This window comes from Phycodurus eques, chromosome 6 (assembly GCF_024500275.1).
Source record: "Phycodurus eques isolate BA_2022a chromosome 6, UOR_Pequ_1.1, whole genome shotgun sequence".
NCBI lineage: Eukaryota > Metazoa > Chordata > Actinopteri > Syngnathiformes > Syngnathidae > Phycodurus > Phycodurus eques.
Window position 1 is genome coordinate 18745031 of NC_084530.1, and position 27763 is coordinate 18772793.

At 41.3% G+C, this 27763-nt stretch overlaps 2 protein-coding genes across 2 annotated transcripts; both read right to left on the reverse strand.

The window, feature by feature from the left end:
- Nucleotides 1-2169: 2169 nt before the first annotated feature.
- LOC133403744 (uncharacterized) lies at nt 2170-19921 on the reverse strand. The gene is made up of 10 exons (XM_061678935.1): nt 19872-19921; nt 15133-15281; nt 13074-13194; nt 12370-12466; nt 11517-11592; nt 10528-10652; nt 8381-8579; nt 6006-6099; nt 5855-5921; nt 2170-4715 (listed from the first exon to the last, which is right to left on the reverse strand). The coding sequence occupies exons 2-10, from the start codon at nt 15221-15223 to the stop codon at nt 3882-3884; spliced, it is 1704 nt and encodes a 567-aa protein (XP_061534919.1). The 5' UTR covers nt 15224-15281; nt 19872-19921; the 3' UTR covers nt 2170-3881.
- A 3424-nt stretch (nt 19922-23345) lies between these two features.
- On the reverse strand, nt 23346-26158 carry LOC133404434 (3-mercaptopyruvate sulfurtransferase-like). The gene is made up of 2 exons (XM_061680322.1): nt 25573-26158; nt 23346-23644 (listed from the first exon to the last, which is right to left on the reverse strand). The coding sequence occupies exons 1-2, from the start codon at nt 26156-26158 to the stop codon at nt 23346-23348; spliced, it is 885 nt and encodes a 294-aa protein (XP_061536306.1).
- Between the last annotated feature and the right edge of the window lie 1605 nt (nt 26159-27763).

The following is a 27763-nucleotide window of genomic DNA, read 5'->3' on the forward strand; positions in this document are numbered from 1 at the left end:
ACAGATGCACTGGCGCCCAGGCTAAAGCGCTACCTACTTTCTGAGTCTTCTGTCGATCTCTGAACATCACCGTCTGGGATTATTTTGCTGTCTGGGATGTTGTTGTACAAGGTGAAGCCTGGTGTCACGGGCATGGTTGTCTCGGAAATGGGAGTTGTCCCAGTGTTGCCTTGACAAATCAGGAAAAGTGCTGAGTGCAATAATGAACTCCCAAAATTGAAACTAAACCTTGACTGAGAACAGTCATCAGATAAAACATATGGCTAATAAGTATTCATTCCTGCTCTTCACATAAAAATGACAGACGTGGAGTTAGCTCACTCTAGTTTTCAGTGGCTCAGTTGCTGCTTGCACTGTTTGACTTGATTGGTGTTTTTTTTCTGGAAATGTTTACATGAAGCTGAGAAAAGAAGGCAGGCTATTTGTTTTCTTCTTCTACTGTAATGGTTTTGCTTCTTCTGTACTTCCTGCTGGACATCGCCTGGCTGCACCCGCACAAAGCCTCCGTCCCTCCTCCCAGTCTAACCACTAACCCAGATGAGGCTCCAACACAGGACAGGAGCCCAGGGCAGCCACGGAGGGAGTCATATTTTGCTCTAAAATTATTAATTATTTTTTCAAAAAAAAATACGATTTTTTTTTTAAATTATGCATTTCTTACAAGAATAAAAACAATCTCCCAAAAACCTTAGTATTTTTCTTAAAACATTTTATTTTCTTCTAGAAAATTAACGTATTAAATATCATAGTCTTACGACCATAATGTTTTATTTATTTAGAAAACAAAACTATTATTTTTCAGGGCATGTATTTGTTGTTTTCCAGGAAAGAAATATGTATTTATTATGAGAATAATGATCTTTTGTGTGTGTGTGTGTGTGTTAAAAGTAGGTTATTTTCTTAAGATTTATTTTTCTAGAAAATGTATTTTTTTTTCTGAATGACGACTGAAAAATGACTTGTGAAAGATGGAAATCGTAGTCTTACGACAGGATTAATTTTAAGCAAAATGTCACATCGCTCACAAGAATAGAGAATAATATAACAAGAATAATATAACTTATATATATAACTTTAAAAAATTACTGTAATATTTTTTTCCTCATGTAAGTAGTTATATTTTTGGTCGAAATTTCTATTTTTGTGACCATGTTGCATGTTCTCCCCGTGCCTGCGTGGGTTTTCTCCGGGTACTCCGTTTTCCTCCCACATCCCAAAAACATCCCAAAAACATGCGTGGTAGGTTGATTGAAGATCAACCTACATTCACCTTAGGTGTGAATGTGAGTGCGAATGGTTGGTTGTTTATGTTATGTGTCCTGCAATTGGCTGGCAACCAGTTCAGGGTGTGCCCGCCTCTCGCCCGAAGGTAGCTGGCACAGGCTCCAGCACTCCCGCGACCCTAGTGAGGATAAGCGGTACAGAAAATGGATGGATGGATGGATTTTATTAGTTATTTCAAGAAAAAAAATCCTCTGAGAGAAGTTGTAATTTTTAAGAAAAATGAGACTTTTTTTCTTAGTAGTAATAGTGTCATTCGATTACTGCCTTAATTTTTTTAAGTAGTATTTTTCTAAGAGAAACGTCTTTCTAGAGTCAATAAAATGTTCTCATTTCTTATGACAATTGTGTTGTTTTAAAATTGTAATTTTTCTCTAAAGAAAAAAAGGTATTATTTATATTTTTTCAAGTAAATTATATTTAGCTTGAAAATATCACTTGAGTCATATGAGCATTTTAGTCTTATGACAAAAATTTAACTTTTTTAGAGAGAGAAAGTTTGAAAAGAAAATAATGAGTAAGGTTGACAGGTCTTTGTATTTAATTTTCGCAAAGGCAAAAAATAAAGTTAGTTCGCACTTATTAGCTTTTTGTGTGGCATAAGGGAAATATTTGTGTGGTGCTCTTTTTTGTATGTGGGTGTGAATGTTACATAACGTGAATTTCTAACCATTCCATCTTTACTTCCGCAAAACACTTTTTTGTCTTGGCCTATTTTATTTTCCCTGCACCAGCTTCTGTGGAAAATATCATCTGACTTCACTGTCAATTGTGAAGTTTCTTTATTGAAACCATCTGCAGGCTGACACAAAAACCAAACAAGTGATGAAGCAGCAACAGCACATTGTGGAATGTCACGGGGAAAAAAATCAGCAATCACACCCAGAAGTTGTTTTACACTTTAATCCTTCATTGTCAGTTCACTTCAGTCAGGCTCTCCTTAGCACATATTCAAGGTGGAATAGATGCATTTCCCCTCAAAATGTCCCTTTGTGATTTAACGACTTTTTTTTAGGGAGGTGCGTGGTTTAAACAGTTTGAGAAAGACTTCACTGTACACATTATTACACAAATTAAAATTCAGTTTGAAATTTTTTTGTTATGGTGCTTGCAGATGACAAAGGGTACGCTCGCTCAGTTGTGATGCTGGAGGGGGAGACTTCAAAAGTTTGCTTTAAACTATATTTAAAAAGTACATTTTAACTTACAAAAAAAACAACCTTTTGGACTAAAAACCCCTGAGAACCTTTTTTTAGGGTGCGTGCGATGGGAGAGAGTGTACTCCAGCTCAGTCGGGATGCTGAAGTGGGTGTGTGGGTTAACACGTTAAACTATAAACTACAGAAATTAAATTTTTAACTTAAAAGAAAAAAAAGTTTTAACTAATTTATATTACCAAAAGTATTCGCTCACCTGCCTTGACTCGCATATGATTTTAAGTGATATCCCATTCTAAAGCCATAAAGTTTGATATGATGCTGGTCTACCCTTTGCAGCCAGAACAGCTCCAACTCTTGTGGGAAGGCTTTCAACAAGGTTTTGAAGTAAATTTAAGGGAATTTTTGCCCATTCCTCAAGAAGCGCATTTGTGAGGTCTTACCTGATGTTGGACGAGAATGCCTGGCGATGCTGACGGGAGTGTTCGGCTTCAAAAGATAAACTAAACTACGTTATTTTTTTCAAAAAATCAATTATATTTTTAAAAACTTATTTAGGATGTTTGCGGGGTGGATGGTGTGCGCCATCTGAGTCGGGATACTAAAGGGACTTGAGTAGTTCAGGAAAGGCTGCTATAAACTATTGAAATTCATGTTTAACTCCAAGTAATTGTTTTTTGGGACTATTATTAGGGTGTGCGTGGGGCAGAATGCTGAAGAGAGTGCTCAGCTTCAAAACATGAAATGTAAACAATCTATATGCTCAGCTTCAAAACATGAAATGTAAACAATCTATATTAATTTTCAACAAAAAAAAAGTTTTTGTTGGATTTATTGAAGGTGTGATCAGAGTAGAGGAGTGCGCCAGCTGAGTCAGGATACTGAAGGGGGGTATGAGGCTTAAAAAGTTCAGGAAAGACTATAACCAGTCTATAAAATAATGTGTAACTCAAATATATTGCTTTTTGGGACTTTTTATCTAGGGTGTGTGTGGGGTAGAGAGGGTGCATCAACTCAGTGGGGAGGTTGAAGGGAGTTAAAAAGAGCATAAAAAGTTTGAAAAAGTTAGCCATCAACTGTATGAAAATAATTTTTTGAACTCCCCAAAAAAGAAGCATTTTTAGGCTGCGGGAGGAGAGGAGGTGTGCCAAATGAGTGGGGATGTTCAACAGAGTGTGTGGCTTAAGAAGATTGGATATGACTGCTATAAACTATTTGAAAAAATAAACAAAAAAATATTTCTTCTGGGCTTGTTTAGGGTGTCTGTGGGGTAAAGGGTGCAGCGCTATATCATTTGTTGAAGTGAGTGCGCCACTTAAAAAGAGAAACAAAATTATTTTTAAAAAATGAACTTTAACTTAAATTAACTGCTTTTTTGAGGTTTTGTTTAGGGTCTGTGGGAGGTAGCGGAGGTTCACCAACTCAGTGGGGGCGCGTGTGCATTCAGTTTGCGATGTGCTCTTGGGGACACACTGACATATAACCACCACTGGAAGGCTCTACCGATCCACGTGTGAAGTCTGTGGTGTCCAGCATGAGAGCTTGCAGACTCTCCAGAGTTGGACGGTGGCAGCTCAAAGGAGAACCACGACCAGGAGGATCAGGACGACACTGGAAGCATAAGCCCTTCTCCTCCCCGTCATCCAAGCTCACCTCAAGGCCTCCCTGCTCCTCGCCCACGCTCCCAATGCCCGAATCGGCGCTGGGGAGCTCGGGGGTGTCGTCGTAGTGTAGCGTCTGGATGCATTCATATTTCAAACTCAACTGAACGGAGCCTTCGATGAAACTCCCTCCAAACGGAGATTTTCCTTCACCTCCATGTTTACCTTCTGACTCTTCTCCCGCATGTTCACTCTGGAACAACTCAATCTTCTCACTGTCTGAAATAACTGGCGTCACCTCGCTGCTGCACTGGGAGACCCTGCTGAGAACCTCCAGGAAGCAGTTCGGAGTATCCTTCATTTCCCTATCCTGGTCCATGAGAGCTCCCATGTGGCCATAGGGTGAATCGGGGGCACATGGCTGCAGGTTTCCCGACGTGAGGGAGGCCACAGGAGGAGCGGAAGGCCACAGCTGGGAGCTCCTGGGGTGTAAGAGGCTGACTCTTGTGGTCTTCATCATCATCATCTTCTCTAGCAGCGCTCCAAGATACCCAGGTCCTCCAGGGTACCAAGGTTCTTCAGGGTCCACACGGCCAACGGAGTTCACCGAGAGGATGTCCACCGGACAGAGGAAGGACTGGAAGGACTCGCTGCTGAAAGGAGGACTTGCCCACTTCTGGAGGACAGCAGAAGTTCTGAAGGTGAGTGGACTACTTAGTTTTTCCATTTACTCTCTGGATTACAGTATTTCTAGGGTCACTCATGGTGTAGTGGTATTTGCTTTGGTAAAGGGAGCGTGGGTTCAGTTACCACTCAGTCCTTCCATCCATGTGTTACCTTCACGTTAACCATCCATGTGTTGTCTTCACGTTCACTCAGGGTCAAGAAGCCCAGACTCGCTTCTCCACAGCCACTTCGTCCAGCTTTTCCAGGGGGATCCCGAGGTGCTTCCAGGTCAGCTGGGAGACATAGTCTCTGCAGCGTGTCCTGGCTCATCCTCGGGGCCTCCTCTCGGTGGGACGTGACCGGAACACCTCACCAGGAAGGCGTCCAGGAGGCACCCTGACCAGATGCCCGAGTCACCACATCTGGCTCATATCAGCGACTTGACTCTTGAGCCCCTTCCCGGATGACTGAGCTCCTCACCCTATCTCTCAGGGAAAGCCCGGACACCCTGCGCAGGAAACTAATTTCGGCCGCTTGTATCAAGGATCTTGTTCTTCCGGTCACGACCCCCAGTGTGTGACCATAGGTGAGGGTAGGAACGTAGATCACCCGGTAAATCGAGAGCTTTGCCTTTGGGCTCAGCTCCTTCTTCACCACGACAAACCGATACAGATTCCGCATCACTGCAGACGCTACACCGATCCGCCTGTCCATCTCCCGCTCGATTCGCCCCGCACTCGTGAACAAGACCCCGAGATACTTGAATTCCTCCACTTGGGGCAAGATCTCATCCTGGACCTGGAGACAGCCTTCCACCCTTCCCACTCAGCGGCCGTGTGATTGCAAGAGTGAATGGTCGTCTGTCTCATATCCTGGATCCTCAGGAAAAGACTACACCCCAGACTGGTCACCAGTCAGTTGCAGGGGACATACAGTATTCTATAAAGACAGACAACCATTCACGCTCCCATTCATACTGTCACCGAGTGGAAACTGAACCCCGATGCTTGCACCAAAGTCAGGCGGATGGACCACTACACCATCAGTGAATTTAATTACCAGTCATTATGTTATTTTCTATAGTGCAAGGTGTTTGTTATTATTAATAAATGGTAGAAAGGAGCCATCTGGTAGCTCTGGCAAACCTACGTTCCGCAGGAAGGATTTTCCCGGGTCTGGTAGCAGTGGACCTCGAATCTTCTCAAAGGCGTATAGCCTAAAAACACAAAATACTTTGCCTTAGAAAGTATTTACACTATGTTTGTACACAGTACTGTAATTATATCCAGTATGTGCTTACCAGTTGTTCTTGTCTGTCCTATAGACGAGAAGAGCTAAGAAGACAGCAAAGGCTGTTCCTGAGACTGTCACCCCCAAAACCAGCCACAAGGAGTCTTGACAAAGACAAGAGAAATTTGGGATCAGGATATCAACATACTGGAGCTCCAAAAGTAATTTGTCTAGTTACAGGATGAATTGAAACCTTCAAACCTTTAAAACCCAAACTTCCAACACCTTTAATTAAAACTCTTATTTGAAACCCTAACCTAGGCTCTAAAGCCTAACTTAAAACCCCAACTCTGACTTGAAACCTTAATTTTGAAACTCTTAAGTCAGGCTTGAAACTCTTAACTTGAAACGCCATCACCGGTTTGAAACCCTAATATGAAAATCCTGTCTTGAAACCCTAACCTTTGTTTTAGTCCATAACTTGAAACTCTACCCCTTGTTTGAAATCTTAACCTTTGCTTGAAACCCTGAATTCAGATTTTGAATCCCATTTTTAAACCTTGACTTGAAACCCTAACACTTGTTTAAAACCTTTACCCAGGCTTGAAACCCTAATTTAGGATCCAAACTTTGGCTTTAAATCCTACTTTGAAACTTTAACCCTGGCTCAAAACTCTAAATCAAAATCATAACCCTTGTTTGAAACCCTAACCCTGGCTTGAAACTCTAATTTGAAGACCCTGACCTGAAACCAAAATATTTGTTTGAAACCTTAAATTCTGGGTTAAAATCTTAATTTGAAACCCTTACTTGAAACCTTCACTCTTGTTTAAAATGCTAACCCAGACTTGAGAACCTAACTTGAAACCCTAACCCTGGCTTGAAACCCTATCCCTTGTTTAAAACCCTAACCCCGGCTTGAAACACCAAAACTGTCTATTTTGAAACCTTAACCCTGGCTCAAAATAATCATTCAAAACCCCAACCCTGTTTAAAAACCTATCCCTGACTGGAAAGCCTTGCTCGAAACCCTAACTTGAAACCCTGAATCAGACTTAAAGTGGCACTAAGCAGAAATCCATGTTTTGTTTCCAAATGCACTAAATATGTTTGAAGTGCTGAAAACCTATTCAAAGACCTACAAGAATATAGTGCTGAATTGTTGAGATCTATCGTAAGCATCTTTTTCGCTTTTGAATTTTCCTGATTTTGTGAGCGGGGCCAAAAGACAGCCCTGTGACATCACGGGGCTGGGGCATATACTTTCTAGCGCAAGTTCCCTCCCCCACTATATAAGGACAAAGTGACGTCGTTTCGTTTGGCTATGCTGCTCAGTTGTGAGTTAGCTGTCCTTAACTTCCATAACAATACCTATTTACCACTCCAGCGTGCAGTTAGCAAGCTAACGATGTTCTACACGCCGAAAAAGCATTTTCGCTGGATGCCTCAATTTCGGTGACTTTAAAAGCGATGGATTGACTATTTTAAGACACACGCAGATAGCGAGCTGAATATCAACACCGCCGCCCGACTCTGCAGTGCGCACTTTATGATGGATAGTTTTGTAAACTTTCACTAGAGACAACATGGCTTCGTGGGTAACTTGATTCTAGTGAACGGGGCAGTGCCGACTGGGGCTCCTCCGACCGTCGCGCTGTCGTCACGTGCCGTGTTCGGCTGTGACATTATGTCATCAATATGATTATAGTTCACAATAACCATTCAATTTTGAAGTTTAGCTTCCTAATGTGATTTTACATCGTATAAGCATTCACCCCATCAGTATGTTTGATTCCTTTTGACACATCCATTCAACACGCCCACAGCGTCTGATAGGTGGCTCTTATTATTCATTTAAGTTTTGTAACCTGATTTTATCCATCCATCCATCCATTTTCTGAGCCGCTTCTCCTCACTAGGGTCGCGGGGGTGCTGGAGCCTATCCCAGCTGTCATCGGGGTACACCCTGAACTGGTTGCCAGCCAATCGCGGGGCACATAGGAATTAACTACCATTCGCACTCACAGTCATGCCTACGGGCAATTTAGAGTCTCCAATTCATGTTTTTGGGATGTGGGAGGAAACCGGAGTGCCCGGAGAAAACCCACGCAGGCACGGGGAGAACATGCAAACTCCACACAGGCGGGGCCATGATTGAACCCAGGTCCTCAGAACTGTGAGGCTGACACTCTAACCAGTCGTCCACCATGCCGCACCCGATTTTATATATAATTTTCAAATTTGTGAGGCATTACTCTTCTCTGTCGTGTTAAATTCACATGACATTTTTGGGCCTGTTTAGTGCCACTTTAAAACAAAAATTTGAAACCCTAATTTGAAATCCTGACACAAGAAAAAATTGGTTCACTTTTGATCTCAATTCAGCAATCTGGATCCGAATTGTCCCTCCGACACGAACGTTAAGTGTGTAGAAGAGGAACCCACCAGCAGGTGGCACTGTGGCCATCCCAACATCAGACATCCACCGTGTTGAGGCGCTCCAGTCGCTCCACACCGACAATGCAGTCGAACGTCTTACACGAATACGTATCTCGTACACGGTGCCTCGCAGCAACTGGTCGACACTCAACTCGGATCGGCACAACTGATTGCAATGTTTCTCCTCTCTGTGCACTGACGCCCCCTGGTGGAGGTAAACATTTACTTTCACGAGTACAAATTGTTGGGGGAAAAAAAGCTTAATATTACAAAAATACTTTTAAAATTTGGAGGGAAAAAAAGGTATAGTTAGATTTTAAAAAGTCAAGAAATAAACAGAATATTACAGGAATTTAATTTTTTTTCAAAAAAAAGGCAGAATATTACAAAGTTTTCTAATTTCAGAATGTCTACATGGAAAAAGAATATTAAAAGAATAAAGTCATATTTTTTCAAAAAACTGTGGAATATTACAATAATAGTCTCTTTCTTTGGGGGGAAAAGGGCAGATTATTACATTTTTGAGGAAAAAAGGCAAAATATTTCCAGAATAAAGTTTTTTTTAGGGGGGGGAATTGTGTAATATTAAAAGAACAGAGTTGTATCTGTTAGAGAAAAGGTGTAATATTACGAGAATAATGTATTGTTTCAAGAGAGAAAAGGCAGGATACTACAAGAATAAAGTCATTATTTTGTTGGGCAAGAAGGCAGAATATATTCCGACAATAAAAAAAAAAGTGGAATATTAAAAAGTAGCAATTTCTTTTGGGGGGGGCAGATTATTACAAGAACAAACAATTTTTTCCCCCAAGAACACAAATTGCTCTCTTAAGTATTTTTGAGAGCTAAAAGGCACACTAATATGAGAAGAAAGTAAGAAAAAAATGAGAGAAACAGTGTAATATTACAAGGACTGTCATGGTCTGTGTTTTGGTTTGGGTTGTGTTTAGTTTTGTTCCATGATTTCCTGTGTTCCATGTTTGTCGTGTGCTCATTAGGTTGTTGTGTCCACCTGTTCTCGTCTACTTTGTCGACCAATCAGCTCTCTCCAGCCACTCGTGTCTTGTCCAGGTGTTCCTCGTTGTCTCGTCAATCTGTTTGTATTTAGTTCCCTGGTTTCTTTCACTTCTTGTCGGTTCATTGTCGCTGTCACATGTCTTTGCCATGTCATAGTCGCCAGTTGTCTTTATCATTGCGGTATGTCATTGTCAGGTGTCATTTTCCCTTTCTATTCCACGTCTTACTCACAGGTCATAGTTTGTTTCCAGTTTTTGATATTCGAGTGTTTCTTTACTTTGATTTGATTGGCATCTGTTGTGGGACTTTGTTCAGTTTTCCCCTTTTGAAGATTAAATATTATTTTGAGACTCCCGCACTCCTGCCTTGCCTCCCTGCTTCCCTGCAATTGGGTCCACCATGTTCTTGCCTTGCGTTACTCGCCCTCGCCCTAACCACGTACGTGACAAGGACAAAGTTGTATATTTTACAGAAAAAAAGGAGAACAACATTGTATTTTTTGGGGAGAAAAAAGGCAGTATACTCTCAGCATAGTCTTTTTTTATTACTGTGGAATATTACAAAATGGCCCTAATTGTAGAGGGTAATACATCAGATTATCAAAAGAACAAAGTCATATTTGTATATTTAAAAAAGGCAGACTATTATATGACTACTGTCATAACAGTCCACTTTTTTTTTGAAAAATAATTATTTATTTTTGAAAAAAAAGTCTAGTCTTGTAGTAGTCTGCCTTTTTTCCTTCCCAAAGACTATTTTGTAAAAGTTTACCCCTTTTCCCCTAAATTATTCTTTTAATTTCACAATATTTTGAAAAAAATGTGACTTTATTTGTGTTATCTGCCCTTTATTGCTCAATTATTTTTATATTTCCTCCACCTTTTGTTCTAGGAAAAAAAAAAAATTATTGGAATATTGTGCTTTTAAAAGATACATTTTAACATTTGTACAGTATTCTGTAAAAATATGTTAATAATTCTTGATCCTTGGGGTATTTTGACCAAGGCATAACACAGACATGTTATTAACGCACCTGGGAACTGTTTTAAAGTGTAAATAAAAAATAAAAAATTAAAACCTTTTATATAGCTCCTTTAATGTTATGTTGTGTGTTTCGACATGTATGAGTTACACACATTCCAGGGCTCATCGGCCAGCTTCCACTCCAGCTGGAAGTTCGTCGACTCCCGCCCTTGCTTGGCGCCCACCCAGGATATGGTGGTCTGGTTGATTTGAGGCTTTCCTGGCTGAGGTAGTTTCACTGCACACACACAGACACACAGCCACACACGTGTAAAGTGAATATAGTGAGGTTTCCTAAATGGGTTGCAGAAGAATTCCAAACAAAAAGTAAACAGGGTCCGCGCATAACTAGCATGTCGTCGCTAGCTCGTGAAGCAATGGAGGGATAATTGTTATTTGAGCTCAACCAGTAGTGTGCAATTACTACTTTGCTGCCTCGACGGGCCGCAGAAGAGGTCCAAAAAGAAAGTAAACAGGGAAAGAGCAACGTCTTGAGTATATGTACAAAGCTAAAACAGAGACAAGTGAATAGTGAATACAGTGAGGTTCATCTTCAACTTTTTGTCTGCTGCCTAAACAGGCTGTCGTAGAAATGAAAACAAAACAAACAGGGGGACAAGAAACTATAATGTGCATATAGCTACAACAGACCAGTCTAAAATGAATAGAGGCAGGTTACCCTGGCTGTTGAAATTAGCACAACCTTGGAAAAATAAATCAAGTGCACTAAACCCAAGTACGAATGTTGTCGATCGTGTATCACTTGGATCACTGTAAACTTATGTTGTGTAGTCGGTGCATCTTGAAATAATAATGGCAGTTTGGCAACAACGAATTAGGGGAAAACGAGTTTGCTGCCTAACAGGCTGTAGTCGAAGTCCAAACAGGACAAAAACTATGAACGAATCGCATCGAGTAGCATATGGAGATACATACATGGAGTCGCATATGGGGACATTGCACTGGATGGTTGAATTAGCTTGACAACCTTGGACACCATACCTGTTTAGCCCATGACTTGACTATTGACTCATTTGGTCAGTCATGTCACATGTGGCATTTGATCTTTACGTGGTGTCGTGACGACATCCTCCACACCCACCGTGACAGGCCGGTTTGTAGGACATCGCCACGTCGGAGCAGTTGATCCAGACTCTCAGCTTGTGGTGTTCCTGAAACTGATCACAGGCATTGGTTTCCATGCTAGTAGAGGACAGTTGCAGAAAATAACAAAGTACAAATATTTTGTTACTGTACTTAAGTAGAATTTTCTGTATTTACTGGAGTAGGCCTATTCATTTTTTCTGACAACTTTTTTTACTCCCTACTTTTGAATACAGATACAGTGTTGCTCCACTATTTGCGAGCGATGTGGACCGAGCCCTGCCACAAATTTAGAAAATCGGCAAGTAATTGACACCCCGGCCCAAAAAGGTTAATAACTGGCTATAGATGCCATAAGATAGTGCCACAGCACTGCGTTTGTCTAAATGAAGCTCCTCAAGTCACTTCAACAAACAGTTGTTCTTTGGCACCGAGATGCCACAAGATGGTGCCAAAGCACAACTTCTGTCTATATGAAGCTGTTCAACTCACTTCAACATACTGTAGTTCCTTGGAACCAAGTTACCACAAGATGACGCCAGAGCATTTATTTTTGTCTAAATGAAGCTCCTTAACTCACTTCAAAATAGTTCCTTCACACCAACATCCCACAAGATGACACCAAAGCAATAAGCCTGAGCAGAAAAATGCAAATGGTTGAGAGGACAGGTTGAAAAAAAAATGCAGAAATAGGTGACTCTGCGAGTTGCAAATGCCAAAGATGCGGCGGAAAACTGTAAATGCCAGTAAAATCTACTTAAGGAGTGAGTGAGAGTACTTTTACCACCTGTGGTAGCTCAGCACCCTGTACACTGTGTCTGAAATGGTGATCGTCTGGTGGAGGGACTTACTCTGCTTTCTCTGTCAAAGATGAGGGAGCATGTCTGTAGGGAAGAAGGTGTCGACACATCCACTGGCCGGAGAAGACACTGAGACCAGTATTGAATTCTATTGAAATCATAACAATTAAAACACATTCAATTTTGGTTTTGTTTGAATTCCTAACCGTGTCTTGAAACCCCAATCTGAAACACTAATTTGAATCCCTAACCTTTGTTTTAAAACCTAATGTGAAACTAAACCCGAGATGTCAAAACGTTCTGGTGTATTTTAAATGTGCATATTTTCTTTATCTGATACTGTTTACTTAAATGTATGATGCATTTATTCTAAAAAATTGTTAATAGGGGAGCGCCGAGCTAGCGACATTTCAAAGGCAGTTTACTCGGCGAAAATGAATCTGCACCTTAACTTTGATGCGGAGAGGTGGGCGGACACAGTTGCAGTTCCTACATATACATTTTTAACAAACCAGGCTTAATAAACAGCAAAAGGGCTACTGTAATAGTGACATCACTTTCAGTCTCCGAGGGATGACGTTTTCTCCCAACCTTGGTTGCAAACCCTAATTTGAAATACTAGCCAAATGTTTGTCCTTGTTATGCACGCAAACCGACTCATGCGCTGCATTGAGCACAAAACCCAAATGTCCCCGGTACAGCATCACCACTTCATGTTCCATCCATCTTGAGATGTTCGAGGTTTTTTTCCTTACCGCTTCGGATAAATGCTTTCCGTGTGTAAGCTGCACGGCGCCTGGCCATCGGCCGTGCGTGCATCTGAGTTGTTCCAGATGCAAGTCATGTTTTTGTCATAGTCGTTGACGCAGATAAGGCCTGAGAGAACCACACACACACACACACACACACACACACACACACACACACACACACACATTTGGATGTTAGCCAACATGTGAACGCTGTTCAGTTATGTTTTTTTGCAGACGATGCCAAACTGTATGGCTACATTACTCATTTTGACAAGGTAAAAAGCAGTGTTTCTGAAAGAGTGGTAGGTGGGCTCACTCTAGTCGAACATGAACGAATCACTTTGTTCAACGTTCAAACTGCATAAAGTTACACTACAGTACATTTAGTAGGTAATAAGTATAGTTCAGTTGTATTTCACTTTGAAAACAATACATTTGCATTTGCTTTTTAAGCAAATGATGCCAAATGTTATGGCTATTTTAGTCGTTTTGATAATGCACAGCACAGCAGTGCTTCTCCAAGTGTAGTACACATACCACTGTGGTATGTGGGCTCCCTCTAGTGGAATACCAAATAATCACTGAATTAAATAATCAAACTGCATGTGGTTTAAACGTTTTTTTTTTTTTTTTTTTTTTTTTAATCCAGTATCGTACATTTAAGTACAGCTCCGTTGTATTTTAACAAAATGAATTTGCCTGTATTTTTTTTTTTATATGCCTGTATTTTATTTTCGAACTACATCAAAATGTTAATATTTAAACAGTGCATACTGTTACAGTGGCTTACAATAATGTTAAGTATACTTTGTAGGAAATAAAACCTCTGGCTTCTTTTTGACGAACACTCGGGCATATTACGCTACTGTACTTTAATGTTGGTCAATATGGTGGTGCTGAGTATTTTTTTGAGGTGGTACTTGTGGTACAGTGTCCAACAAATGTATCCACCCCTTTGGCCTTTTACCGATTTTGTTACATTACAATCTCCAATGAAATTATTTCTTTATCTGAACCTTATTTGATGGCTGTGCACAAAATAGTCTGTTTTGTCGTTAAATGCGAAATATAACTATTCACCCTCCTAAAGTCAGTCCTTTGTGCTGCCAGCCACCGTTTGCGGAAATCATGGCCGCAAGTGGTTTTTGATAAGTCTCTTATGAGTTTGCCACGTGTTGCTACTGGAATTTCTACCCATCCCTCAAAAGAAAACTGCTCCAGTCCCTTAAAGTTTGACGGTCACTTCCAGACTTCACAGTATTTCGCACCAGCCATCTTTCCGTCGACTCGAATAATGTTTCCCCACAGCGTGATACTGCCACCACCATGTTGCACTGTGGGGATGGTGTTCTTGGGGAGATTAGTTGTGCTGTGTGTGCACAAGATATAGTTTTCCTTGATGGCTGAAAACATCAATTTTAGTCTCATATGGCCGGAGCACCTTCCTCCGTACATTTTGGGACTTGCCTATGGTCATTGCACCGGACTATTGCGAGATTAGTCATTCCAATTAATGCTAGAGGACTGCATCTTTTTGCACAATTGTCAAAAAAATAAAAATAAAAAATTGTACGGGCATTACCAGATAACTAGCAACCCTTTATTGCTCAGTGACTGTTTTTCTCAATGTCTTTATGTCTCTAAAGTGCTTTCTGTCAGTTGACTGTCTGTTGTCGTACTAGAGCGGCTCCAACTACTGGAGACAAATTCCTTGTTTGTTTTTTGGACTTACTTGGCAAATAAAGATGATTCTGATTCTGATGAAAGAAGTCAAGGGGGTGAATACTTTTGCAAACCACTGTAATTCAACCACACTTATTTCACCATGCCTTATAAACAGATTTTAAATGCATTTCAACACAAAATGTGAAAAGTTCAACAAAAAAATCCATGATATAGCAAGACTGTGATAGGTGAACTGCGATATAGCAGTTGATTACTGTTATTTTAGCAGCAATATCTCTCCCATATTGGCACTTTTTTGAAGTCGCGTGGTCAATTGTCCTTTGATTCAAGCATGGGATATGGGGAAAGTGCTGTACAAAATACAAAAATGACTCACTGGGGTGTTGGCGTTCGGGACACATTAGCGTGGAGGCCGCGAGCCAAAGCGACAAGAGAAGAATAAGAACAGCAAAAAAAATGGTCCTCATGGTTCTCTCTGGTTTGGATGCGGGATGTGGAACTCACTGTTTCTTCCTCCTTCTCATTCTGTGTCCAAACACACACACACACACACACACACACACGCATACAGATGGACACATGGACAGACAGGTGAAGAAAAACAGAACTGGAAATGCTGGTTTCTGCGATTCACTTCCACTTGTACAGCAAACACCTGTGAGGTGCTTTTATCCCAAAGATTCAAAATATTAGAAATAGCTCAGCAGTGTGATACCACGATCATGTACGTACAAAGGGGCATAAAATGTTGCTTTTCTTTTTTTTTTTTCAATCGGACAGGGTCAACAGCCAGAGAGAAGAAGAAGAGGAAGAGGAGTGAGGCTGTGTGGCGAGGGACTTAAGAGGTAAAATGGAGGAAGAGCTTGAGGACAAATGCACATTCCTGATAAGAGCCACACTGGTCGACCCCTGTTCTCAGTCATGGGCTTGGGCTGTCAGTAGATCAAGCTGTAATTCCTACAGCACTGCATGTAGAGTTTTCCCTCAGGAAACTGTCCTATGTTCACATTTTTAATTTTCTTTTTTCTGAGTGCAGTACTGTCTTTTCTTTTCTGTTACGCAATAAGATGGTCTGTCAACAAATTACAGTACAAAGAGTACACTGTAAATGTAATTGAGAATGTTGTCCAGTCTCTTGCGATCAGTCTCCCATATACACTAATGTGTAACTTACAATGTAAAATAACTGTCATCAAAACTTTAGAAAGTTAACATCAGAACATCCTCTTGAGTACACTGTTATGTTGACAACCTGACTACACAATTTGACGGTCTTATCTGTCCACAATGCCACAAGGATTTTGAAAGAGACTGCCTGTTCCTGGTGATGCATTGTGTTTTGTTACTTGTACCAACTGTTTTGAGGAATGCACTTACTGTTTTGCAAATGTCGAGGACGATTCGAGAAATGTACCAGAGCGACCGACAAAAACTAATTCTGTACATTTAATCATGTTCTATAACTGAACAACAAAACTACTGAATATGATAACAGATAAAGAAATTAATAAAATAAAGAATACAAATGTATATAATTTTGAGACCTAACCCTTAGAAAATATAGACTATCTTTAATATGCCCTAATTTGAAACTTCAACTTGAAACTCTTGGAAAATATACCGGTGTGGTGTATGTGTGTGCGTGTGTGTGTGTGTGTGTACGCACTCTGCAGTGTCCCATTACCTGTCATAGACGACACAGACAGACAAATGGACACTTTTTTTTGTTCCCTTGCAAGGAGGAAGTCATGAGCCTCACCTGTTTTTGTGGTTTAGGTAAAAAAAAAAAATCATAATAAAAATAAAGACAAAAGGTCACTATGTTCCATTAGTGATTTTTCTTGTCCTTTTAAACAGAGCCTCACACGACCTCGCTCACTCACTTGTTCTTATACACGAAAAGGAATTGTCACAAAATACATACTAATTGTGTTAACATCTGCTCCGCTTACATATTAGTCACTACGTACGTCATTTTACGTCGTACGTCGTGTTTAGCAGCCCGACAGTTCTGTCTGTCTGTGGATCTTGATCCCCTTTTGAGAAGTTGTGAGGATCACCCGTGTGAGCGTGATTTGCGTGTGTGCAGTTTCAATGTGTTCCCTGTTTACTTGCCAATGTAAAATTTGCCCGCTTCCCCTTGTCACTCCCGTACTCTCTCACTTCCTCCGCCTCGTCTCGGTACATCTCAATTTCAAATGTTCAATTCTCATCAAGCCGTCATGGTTGCTTTCAGGGACAGTTTAAAAATCACAGTTTTACCCTCAACAAATAACTGAGGGAGCTGTCCCGAGCAATCCAGCTTGTCACGTGTTGCCTTCAGGGACAGATTGATTTCACATCTATCTACAGACACAAGACAAATGTGAGCTCAAACTGTCCCTGACAGCAATACCTAAATAAATATAACTCAAATCACTGCTCACGCTCAAATATAAATAGTAGTCGTTTGTCACACGTTTCCACTCGACCTCGTCTATTGTTTGCTTATTGGAAGTAGCATTCACTTTCGTGTAAAAGTACAATGGGGGCAGGAAGTGGTTGTGTTGTGTGGTGCGTGCGTCGCTCACGCGCCCGGTTTCCATCTCATGCTGGTGAGTAAAGGATGCGCGAAGGGAAAGTCCAAAAAAGACAAGCCAAATCGGTCTTTTCTCAGGGTTTGATCCTATTTTATGCAAGTGTTAAAGCATATATGCTATAAATGATAAAAGTAGTAAAACGCCATACAGCGTAAAAGCCCTCAACATCGCTAAAACTGATCAAACATTGCACGGCAAAGCCCCAAAACCTTGCTAGAATTGTTAAAAGATTGAACCTCAAAGCTGCAGCGTTCCTTAAAGTGTTGAAATACTGTTTGTCAAAACCTCAGATGTCACTAAAAGTGTTCAGACATTGCACAGCAGACCCTCTAACATCAACCCTAAAAGTCCCCAACATAGATAAGTGTTAAAATATCGTGCACCAAACCCGCGACGTACTTTAAAGTGTTAAAACATTGGACGTCAATGCTCCCAACGTTGTAAAACCTATTAAGATATTGTACACCGAAGCTCCCCACGTCGCTAAAAGGGTTAAAACATCGTACAGAGGAACCTTTACCGTCAAAGCCCCCGGCGTCGTTACAAATTGTTAAAACATCATACGTCAAAGCCTCAATGTTGCCAAGAATATGAACATACTGTATCACACACAGTTCCCCGACATTTCTAAAAGGGTAAACATGTCACAGATCAGGGGTGTCGCTAGGCCTATTTGAGGGAGGTTTCAGCCCTTCCTAATAAAAACTTCTCAAGCCCTCTCAAAATTATTGGTTGTATGTGTTTATGGCGAAGTTTTATGGTCATAGCGTCCCTGAAACCGATCTTCAACCCCCCTAAAAAAACCTTGGTCTCAAAAAAAAAAATAATGCCCTCCCTCTCGACAGAAACGTTTTTTTGGGGGGGGGGGAACGCCCCTGTCACACATGAAAGCCCCCAACATTGCTGTAAAACCGTCGCGCAGAGGAACCTCTTGACATTAAACCCACAACGTTGTACAGAGCAACAGATTGACAGACAAACTGATCGACAGAACGTTCAGTCAATCAATTGATCAATCGACAGATAGAAAGACTGGATGATAGAAGGATTGTCACATAGACAGACAGACGGGCAGACATACCAATAAACAGACAGAAATATCAATAAAAACTGATTTATTGTCACGTACGTGATTAGGGCGAGGGCGAGTAACGCAAGGCGAGAACATGGTGGACCCAATTGCAGGGAAGCAGGGAGGCAAGGCAGGAGTGCGGGAGTCTCAAAATAATAATATTTAATCTTCAAAAGGGGAAAACTGAACAAAGTCCCACAACAGATACCAATCAAATCAAAGTAACAAAGAAACACTCGAATATCAAAAACTGGAAACAAACTATGACCTGTGAGTAAGACGTGGAATAGAAAGAGAAAATGACACCTGACAATGACATACCGCAATGATAAAGACAACTGGCTATGACTATGACATGGCAAAGACACGTGACAACGACAATGAACCGACAAGAAGTGAAAGAAACCAGGGAACTAAATACAAACAGATTGACGAGACAACGAGGAACACCTGGACAAGACACGAGTGGCTGGAGAGAGCTGATTGGTCGACACAAAGTAGACGAGAACAGGTGGACACAACAACCTAATGAGCACACGACAAACATGGAACACAGGAAAACATGGAACAAAACTAAACACAACCCAAACCAAAACACAGACCATGACATTTATATGTTATAAAGCTCCAGAAACTTGTACTTATGCATGTACTTGTGTAGCTCACATAACAAACTGACAACAAACTACTTCTCCAGAACTCTGCCGCCCATGTTATCAGCAGAACGCCCATCCACCACATCCCTCAGGTCCTGCACCGACTCCACCGGCTCCCTGTCCAATACCGGATCCGATTCAAAATACATGCTCAAGCTCATTTCAGCTTCTTTCTCACATGTTCAATGCAATTTATATCAGGACTCTTCAGAATAGTCCAATGTTTTGTTCTTGTTGTTTTATTAGCCTTGTGTTTGGGTCTTTAAACATTTCGACGACCCATGGCCTGCAACTGCGACCCAACTTTCTGACACTGGGTAGCACATTTCGTTCCAGGATGCCTTGATAGTTTTTTAGATTTCTTTGTATGCAGCACAAATTCAAAACACCCTATGTCAGATTAAGCAAAGCAACCCCAGAACATAACAGCCTGCTTATTTCACAGTAGGTACAGTGTTCTTTTCTTTGTACACACGGCACGGCAAAATTGTTGGTAACCATTTTTTAAAGAATGAAAAACTCACAATTGGCACAAAAATATTGTCACAGAAGCACTGTGGCTTGTCAATATGTATTCCAGCAAATTCCTGTCTCATTAGGTTCAAGGTCTTTCAGTGATGATTTTTTTTTCTTCTTTAGCTAATTTTTTGAGGACTACTTGCTTTCTTAATTATGTTTGTACGGTGTCCTTGAGGCCCCGTATAGGTGCCTATGAATAAAATGAATTATTAATTACAAAGGGTTAGGGAAAATAAATTGATAAATGTTTAGAAACTTACACTTATAAAAGGTATAGAAACTTACTTACCCAGCAAAGATCACACTGAACCACTGAAATGATTTCCATTTGTCTTTGAAGGATTGAGGGGAGAACATGAAAGGAAAGAGGTGGTGTCTGGTTGTGACAACTCCCACAAGGTTGTTCTTCCACCCACAGTGGAAACAAGAGTTTTGTAATATGTGTTGCTATATTTTCATGTCTTTCCCCAAAAAATCAGTTAGTTTAAATGTATTTCTTTATTTTTTTTAGTCATTTATCTCGTAAAATAACTGGTTTATTGTAAATTTTAAAATTAAGAAATCTTAGTAAAATGAACAATTATGCATATACATTTGAGCAGTTTAAGAACAATTGTAGAACATTTGCAAACAATTAAATAAAGTGTATGAATTGAAATGTATGTCTCCCGTTTGGTCTCTTGTGTCACTGCCAGGTCAAAATAATTATAAAAACATAGAATAAAAGGAAAAGAACAAGGCACTTCACCCCAAATCTCTTCAAAGACAATTTGAAGACTTTTTGTCATATTGTGGTTTTCCCCATGTTGCTTTGAGTGGATCATTTCTGCTTTAAAGCAAAAACATATTTGAAATTCCCTTCCAATGTGAACAGAAACTCACCTGATTTAGCTTTTCAGCTGTTTCATAGCATATTAATAACATTTATCATTCCCTTTACACCATTTCATTGGACTTCGTGAGCTTACGCTCAATGTCTCATGAACAAAAATGTGTCATCTCGGTACTTTTTTCAACTTTGCTTTTGTTTTACTGATTTGAGTCATTTCCTGCTTTATTTTTGTATTATGGACCTGCAGAAATAGCATTTTGCAACTATTTGTGAATTTACATGATTTTGATGTATTATTTGTATCATTAACAACAATAATAAAAATAATAATACATTTTATTATTTGATACTATTTATGGTTATTACGGTAGTAATTTTTGTAGTCGTTTTCTACAATTTCTTTGGTCACGTTTAAGTCATTTCCTGCTTTATGTTGCATTATTTAGCGGAAAACGTATGTGATTACTTATGTGAATTTGACACTAGTAATATTATTCAACACTATTTGGTATCATTAGTCATTTTAGTAGCAAATTTCAAAAAATATTTCATGAATTTACACGCGTTTGACCTAGTCATAATATTTACCACCATTTAGAAATAATACTTACAGTATCTAGCAGTTGTCTACAATTTTATTGGTCATGTTGGAGTTGTTTCCAGCTTTTGTGATATTTACCTCCAAAATGTAGTGGTTATTCAGTAATTTATCTCAATTTGTGTTATTTATCTCCAAAATGTAGTGGTTATTCAGTAATTTATCTCAATTTAAATGAATTTGAGATATTCGTAATATTATTTGACCCTATTTATGATTATTAGTCATCGTTTTTGTAGCAGTTTTCCTGTAAATTCAGTATGACCGATTGAGCACTCTGCTGCCCCTTAGTGGACACCAGAAATTCACCAATAAGGCTACCAAAATATTGGAAACACCTCTGTTGATGATAATAATAATAATAATAATAATAATAATAATATATTATTTTTGTTATTGCTTCAAGATGAATAGCTCTGCACTTAAACAATACATATTCACATTTATATTCATTCATATTTTTTTTAAATTGTGAACAAATTTTTTTTAAAACTGTTTAAACTGGGCGGCACGGTGGACGACTGGTTAGAGCGTCAGCCTCACAGTTCTGAGGACCCTGGTTCAATCCCCGGCCCCGCCTGTGTGGAGTTTGCATGTTCTCCCCGTGCCTGCGTGGGTTTTCTCCGGGCACTCCGGTTTCCTCCCGCATCCCAAAAACATGCATGAATTGGAGACTCTAAAATTGCCCGTAGATGTGACTGTGAGTGTGAATGGTTGTGTGTTTGTATGTGCCCTGCGATTGGCTGGCAACCAGTTCAGGGTGTACCCCGCCTCCTGCCCGATGACAGCTGGGATAGGCTCCAGCACGCCCGCGACCCTAGTGAGGAGAAGCGGCTCAGAAAATGGATGGACGGATGGATGTTTAAATTGGGTTAAAAGTGCAAGTGTCTTCTTTATAAGTGAACACACACAAGGGACACACCCTCAAGCTCCAGCCATGTGTGTGTGTGTGTGTGTGTGTGTGTGCGTGGTGGGGGGGTGTTCCGATAAAGTTGGCGTGTACTGTACTCTGTTCCCCTGCCTCCATGAAATCTCATATTATATTTCCTGGACGCTGCGTACATGACAAAACATCAAAGGCCTTTTTCTCTCACAGTGCACTTCAGATTTATTGCCTCCAGGGCGGTTTTGTTTGGATTGCATTTTGTCCGTTTGTTATTAGCACATATTTCACAAAAATGTACCATAACGCGTTTATTTGTATTCCCCTACTTGATAGGTTGATACTGCGTAGGTAAACAACAAATGCAATCAAATTTGATTACCTCAAGGAAGGTTGTTTCGATCACATTTTGTTAAAACGCACCGTTATGTGATTGTTTGTATTTTACATGATAGGTGGACACTGCATAACTAAATGATCAATTGAAACGTGCTTATTTCCTTCTGGAGGTATTGTTTTGATCACTGTTTTATCATTTGTTAGGAGGATTACACTAAAATGTACCATAATGCAATTTTATTCTCCTAGGTGAACACTGCGTAGCTAAACAGCCAATGTAAACATGCTTTATTTACTGCTGCAAGGTATTGTTTTGATCACATTTGGTCAGTTTGTTAGCAGGATTGCGCAAAATGTACCTTAACAAAATTATACAGTATACTCCTGCGTGTTAGTTGAACACTCTGTAACTAAACCATCAATTAAAACTTTTAAGGTAGGAAGGTATTGGTTTTAACGCATTTTGTTCTCTCGCAGTATTATGCATAAAACATACCGTCATACGATTGGTTGATTGGTCCTGCATGTTAGGTCAACACTGCGTACGGGTAGGTAAACGAACAACATGCATCTTTCATTGCCTCGAGGAAAGTGGTGTTTTGATCGCTGTTTGTTCATTAGTGGGATGAAGTAAAAACTACACAACCGATGTCCGCTAAACTCTGAAAGGCTTGATGCGTGTCTTGAGCAAAAAGCCAGAACATTTTGGTGAGGATCTGAAAAATGGTTGCTGAAATTTATTTTCACTTCACAGCGTTACAGTCCGTATGCATCGGTATCAGCACTTGAGCCAGCAGATGCAGAATTTTCTTTACTTAAACAACAATGACATGTTTAGGATTGTTTATCGGAGCAGCAACATGCTAACACGCTAGCGTGCTCACACGCTAACATCCACGTTCCTAATGGCAGTGATTCCAAACCAAAGCTAAGGTAGTGAAGAGTAATTGGTTCATTATGTTTGCTTCATTGGTAGGTCAGTCCCTGTATGTATGTATGCTTATGGCAAATGATTTTGCGGATCCCCAAACAACAGTTCGCGCCCCCCAGTTTGAGAACCTCTGCAATAAAGGTTGGGAACCACTGATTTACGCTAACAAAATCCTGCCAATCACAGGTGCTTCCCTCGGCCCTCCGAGATGACATCTTGGGGCGCGGCTCGCGCGTACCACTCGGACCAACCGCCGTCATACACTGAAACGCCCGGGTGCCCGCACTGGTGCGCCGCCAGGGCCACGTGGCACGCCGTCACGGCCGAGCCGCACGACGCGCACACGGGGCGGCCGAGGTCCACGCCGGCATCGGAAAACAGAGCCTGAAGCCGCTTCTCGGGCAGGAAGTGGCCCAATGGAGACAGGAAGGAATGGAAGGGCAGGCTGATGGAGTTGGGAATGTGGCCCGGTTCGGTGTCTAAGGGACGCAACCAGACAAAAGAGGGAAAATACAGGATTAGCTTTGCCTTGTTAGTTAAGGGGTGCCACCTCCATTTTGGTGTAGATCCAGATAAAGGAGCAGCTCAAAATGGAGGCTGGTGTCAGCCATACTACCAATACAAGGCTCAGTAAAATAGAGGATTGTAACACCGATACCACTGATATGATACTACGTAAAATAGACGGTGGTATCACCAATACCAACAGAGGGGTTTACAAGGAGCCTTCTATTCCAATTTTCATGCGTTTTGAAGCCCAAACCAAATGAAAATACTCAACATAAACACCTTAATCAGAATCAACAGGCCCAAACCAAATGGAATTTCATTCAGTTTCACAGGGGTGGAATATTCCTCTTGCCAAACCGATCAGGAGTAAATTTTCATGACGTAAACAGTAAATCAGAATGGTGTCGGATTGTGCTTTGTGTGCGCATGCTCTGTCTTGATGTAAATGCACGGTGACGTCATCATTTACGCATGTCAATATGCCGACTTCCAACCAGAACTCGAGATCTTATTTCGAACTTCCGCAATTTCTCACGCATAATGCGCACCCATGTATAATACGCACCCCCAAAGTTGACCTCAAAATTCTGGAAAACCCTTCTATGTGGAATGCATTTTTACAATGCATGATTTTGCTTCTCGCCATATGATCAGAACATGAAGTATTATCTGTATTTTGTTATATTTTTCAAATAATTATTCTGAAGTTAAACACTTTATTTGAACATTTGAAATGAATGATGGTTCTTGTTCAGTCATCAGTCATATTTTAAAAAAAATCTATATTTCACAAATTCTTCCAGGGTATGTAAACTTATGAGCACAACTGTACATATTTTGCAGTCATACCTACCCCTGTCATATTGGAATGAAAGTGTAGGCTACACCTTTTTCATAACCTCAAGGTGGGGGTGGCATATTCGAATGAAAGTGTCCATCTTCTTCATCACCTCTAGATGGCGGCATACATTTATAAAATGGGAAAGTTTTTTTTCATTTTCCCCTATACGTATGTATAAAGCACACCGTTGACTTTTAACATTTGGGGGGGGGGGGGGGCACATTACCCATGAGAAATTACGGTACTTGTAACTCTTTTTTTTTTTAAATCAATCTGTTGTTTTAATAAAAGTTGAAAAACAATACCAACTACTGTGCTCAATAGATGATGGACCTCTATGGTGATAAATGACGGGATGTTCATGTCGATATGTGCATGTAAGCAAAATAAATGCTGGTATCACCAATACCAACAATGATACTGATATTATCCTAACTCAAATAACCTATTATACTGATCATGAAACTAAGTAGAATAGTGTCTGTTATCGCCGATACGGATATCGATACCATCCATCCATCTCTGGAGTCCCACAGGCCAAAAAGGCCCGATAGGACTCCTTCTTCAGCTTGACAGCATCCCTCACCGTTGGTGTCCATCAACAGGTTCGGGGATTGCCGGCACGACAGGCACCGACCACCTTACAGCCACAGCTCCGGTCAGCCGCCTCACCAATGGAGGCGCGGAACCTGGTCCACTCGGACTCGATGTCTCCCGCCTCCTCCGGAACATGAGCAAAGTTCTGTCTGAGGTGGGAGTTGAAACTCCTTCTGACAGGGAAATCTGCAACCCCAACGTACAGGCACCGAGCCGGGGGGCAATAAGTATACCCACACCTGCTCGGCGCCTCTCACCGTGGGCAACTCCAGGGTGGAAGAGTCCAACCCCTCTCGAGAGGACTGGTACCATATATCGATACAATAATTTAAAAAATAGAGGCTGGTATCGCCGAAATTGACACCGAGGCTGATGTTGATATCATCCATCATTAGTCTATATTGCTTGGAAAGTATGAATATTTTGTTATAGATCCACGCAACACTACAGCACACTTACTGTCTCTGGGTTCGGGGTCCAGTCCTCTGAACCTGCCCGCTGGCCTGGCGTCGACCACCTGGAAGTTCTTGGTGTCCAGATTGTCCACCATGTCCTGGTAGCTCTTCACCCAGCTGCGGTTGAGGGAGGCCTTAAACTCGCTTGCTTCGCGTCTGACCGTCTGCTGGTCGCTCACTGGTCGGCCCTCCCTCTGCCACGCACACAGCCCGCCGTCCAATACCGACACCCGGCCGTGGCCGAATACCCGGAACATCCACCAGGCCCGCGGCGCTGAGAAGAAGCCAAAGTCGCTGGCGTCGTACACCACTACGTGCGTGTCAGCGTCAACGCCCAGCGCGCCCGCATAGTCGGCGAAGGTGCGCTCGGAGGGCAGCATGTGCTCCAGGGGGGAGCTCCGGTCGCAGCACTCGTTCAGGTCGAAGAAGGCGGCACCAGGGATGTGTCTGCCGCGGAACTCGCTCTTGGCGCTACGCCGCACTTTAGGCAAGTACCAGGACGCGTCCAGGATGCGAAGTTTGTTTGGTAGCAGCCTGGTGGCCTCGGCGAGCCACCTGGAGGTCACCAGAGCACCGGCGTGAATGCTCATGATTTGGCCGCGCTGAGGCGAGTGAAGTTAGTCGTTACTGATCATTGGGCAAAGGTTGAAAACTTGAAATAAGAACCCAGGCACGCAAGCACACACGCACACACAAACAACACACGCACACACACGTCCATGGCTAACAGCTGGGAGTGACATCAGCTATTTTTTATGTATGTATTTTTGCAAGTCACATTTTCTATTCTACAACCCAATTCCAATGAAGTTGGGACGTTATGTTAAACATAAATAAAATCAGAATACAATTATTTACAAATCATGTTCAACATATATTTAATTGAATACAAATACAAAGACAAGATATATAACTGATAAACTTTATTGCTTTCAGCAAATAATCATTAACTTAGAATTTTATGGCTGCAACACGTTCCAAAAAAGCTGGGACAGGGTCATGTTTACCACTGTGTTACATCACCTTTTCTTTTAACAACATTCAATAAACGTTTGGGAACTGAGGACACTAATTGTTGAAGCTTTGTAGGTGGAATTATTTCCCATTCTTGCTTGATGTACAGCTTCAGATGTTCAACAGCCCAGCGTCTCTGTTGTCGCATTTTACGCTTCATCATGCGCAGCACGTTTTCAATGGGAGACAGGTCTGGACTGAAGGTAGGCCAGTCTAGTACCCGCACTCTTTTACTACGAAGCCACGCTGTTGGAACACGTGCAGAATGTGGTTTGGCATTGTCTTGCTGAAATAAGCAGGGGTGTCCATGAAAAAGATGTTGCTTGGATGGCAGCATATGTTTCTCCAAAACCTGTATGTACCTTTCAGCTTTCATGGTGCCTTCACAGATGTGTAAGTTACGCATGCCATTGGCACTAACACAACCCCATACCATCACCGATGCTGGCTTTTAAACTTTGGGTCCATAACAGTCCAGATGGTTCTTTTCCTCTTTGGCCCCGAGGACACGACGTCCACAATTTCCCAAAACAATTGGAAATGTGGACTCGTCGAACCACAGAACACTTTTCCACTTTGCATTAGTCCATCTTAGATGAGCTCGTGCCCAGAGAAGTCGGCGGCGTTTCTGGGTGTTGTTGATAAATGGCTTTTGCTTTGCATAGTAGAGTTTCAAGTTGCGGTTGCTGATGTAGCGCCAAACTCTATTTACTGACATTGGTTTTCGGCCTTGCCGCTTACATGCAGTGATTTCTCCAGATTCTCTGAACCTTTTGATATTATGGACCGTAGATGATGAAATCCCTCAATTCCTTGCAATTGTACATTGAGGAACACTGTCCTTAAACTGTTTGACTATTTTCTCACGCACTTGTTCATAAAGAGGTGACCCTCGCCCCATCTTTGCTTGTGAATGACTGAGCAATTCAGGGACACTCCTTTTATACCCAATCATGGCACCCACCTGTTCCCAATTAGCCTGTTCACCTGTGGGATGTTCCAAACAGGTGTTTGATGAGCATTCCTCAACTTTCCCAATCTTTTTTTCCACCTGTCCCAACTTTTTTGGAACATGTTTCAGCCATAAAATTCTAAGTTTATGATTATTTGCTAAAAACAATAAAGTTTATCAGTTTTAACATTAAATATCTTGTCTTTGTAGTGTATTCAATTAAGTATAG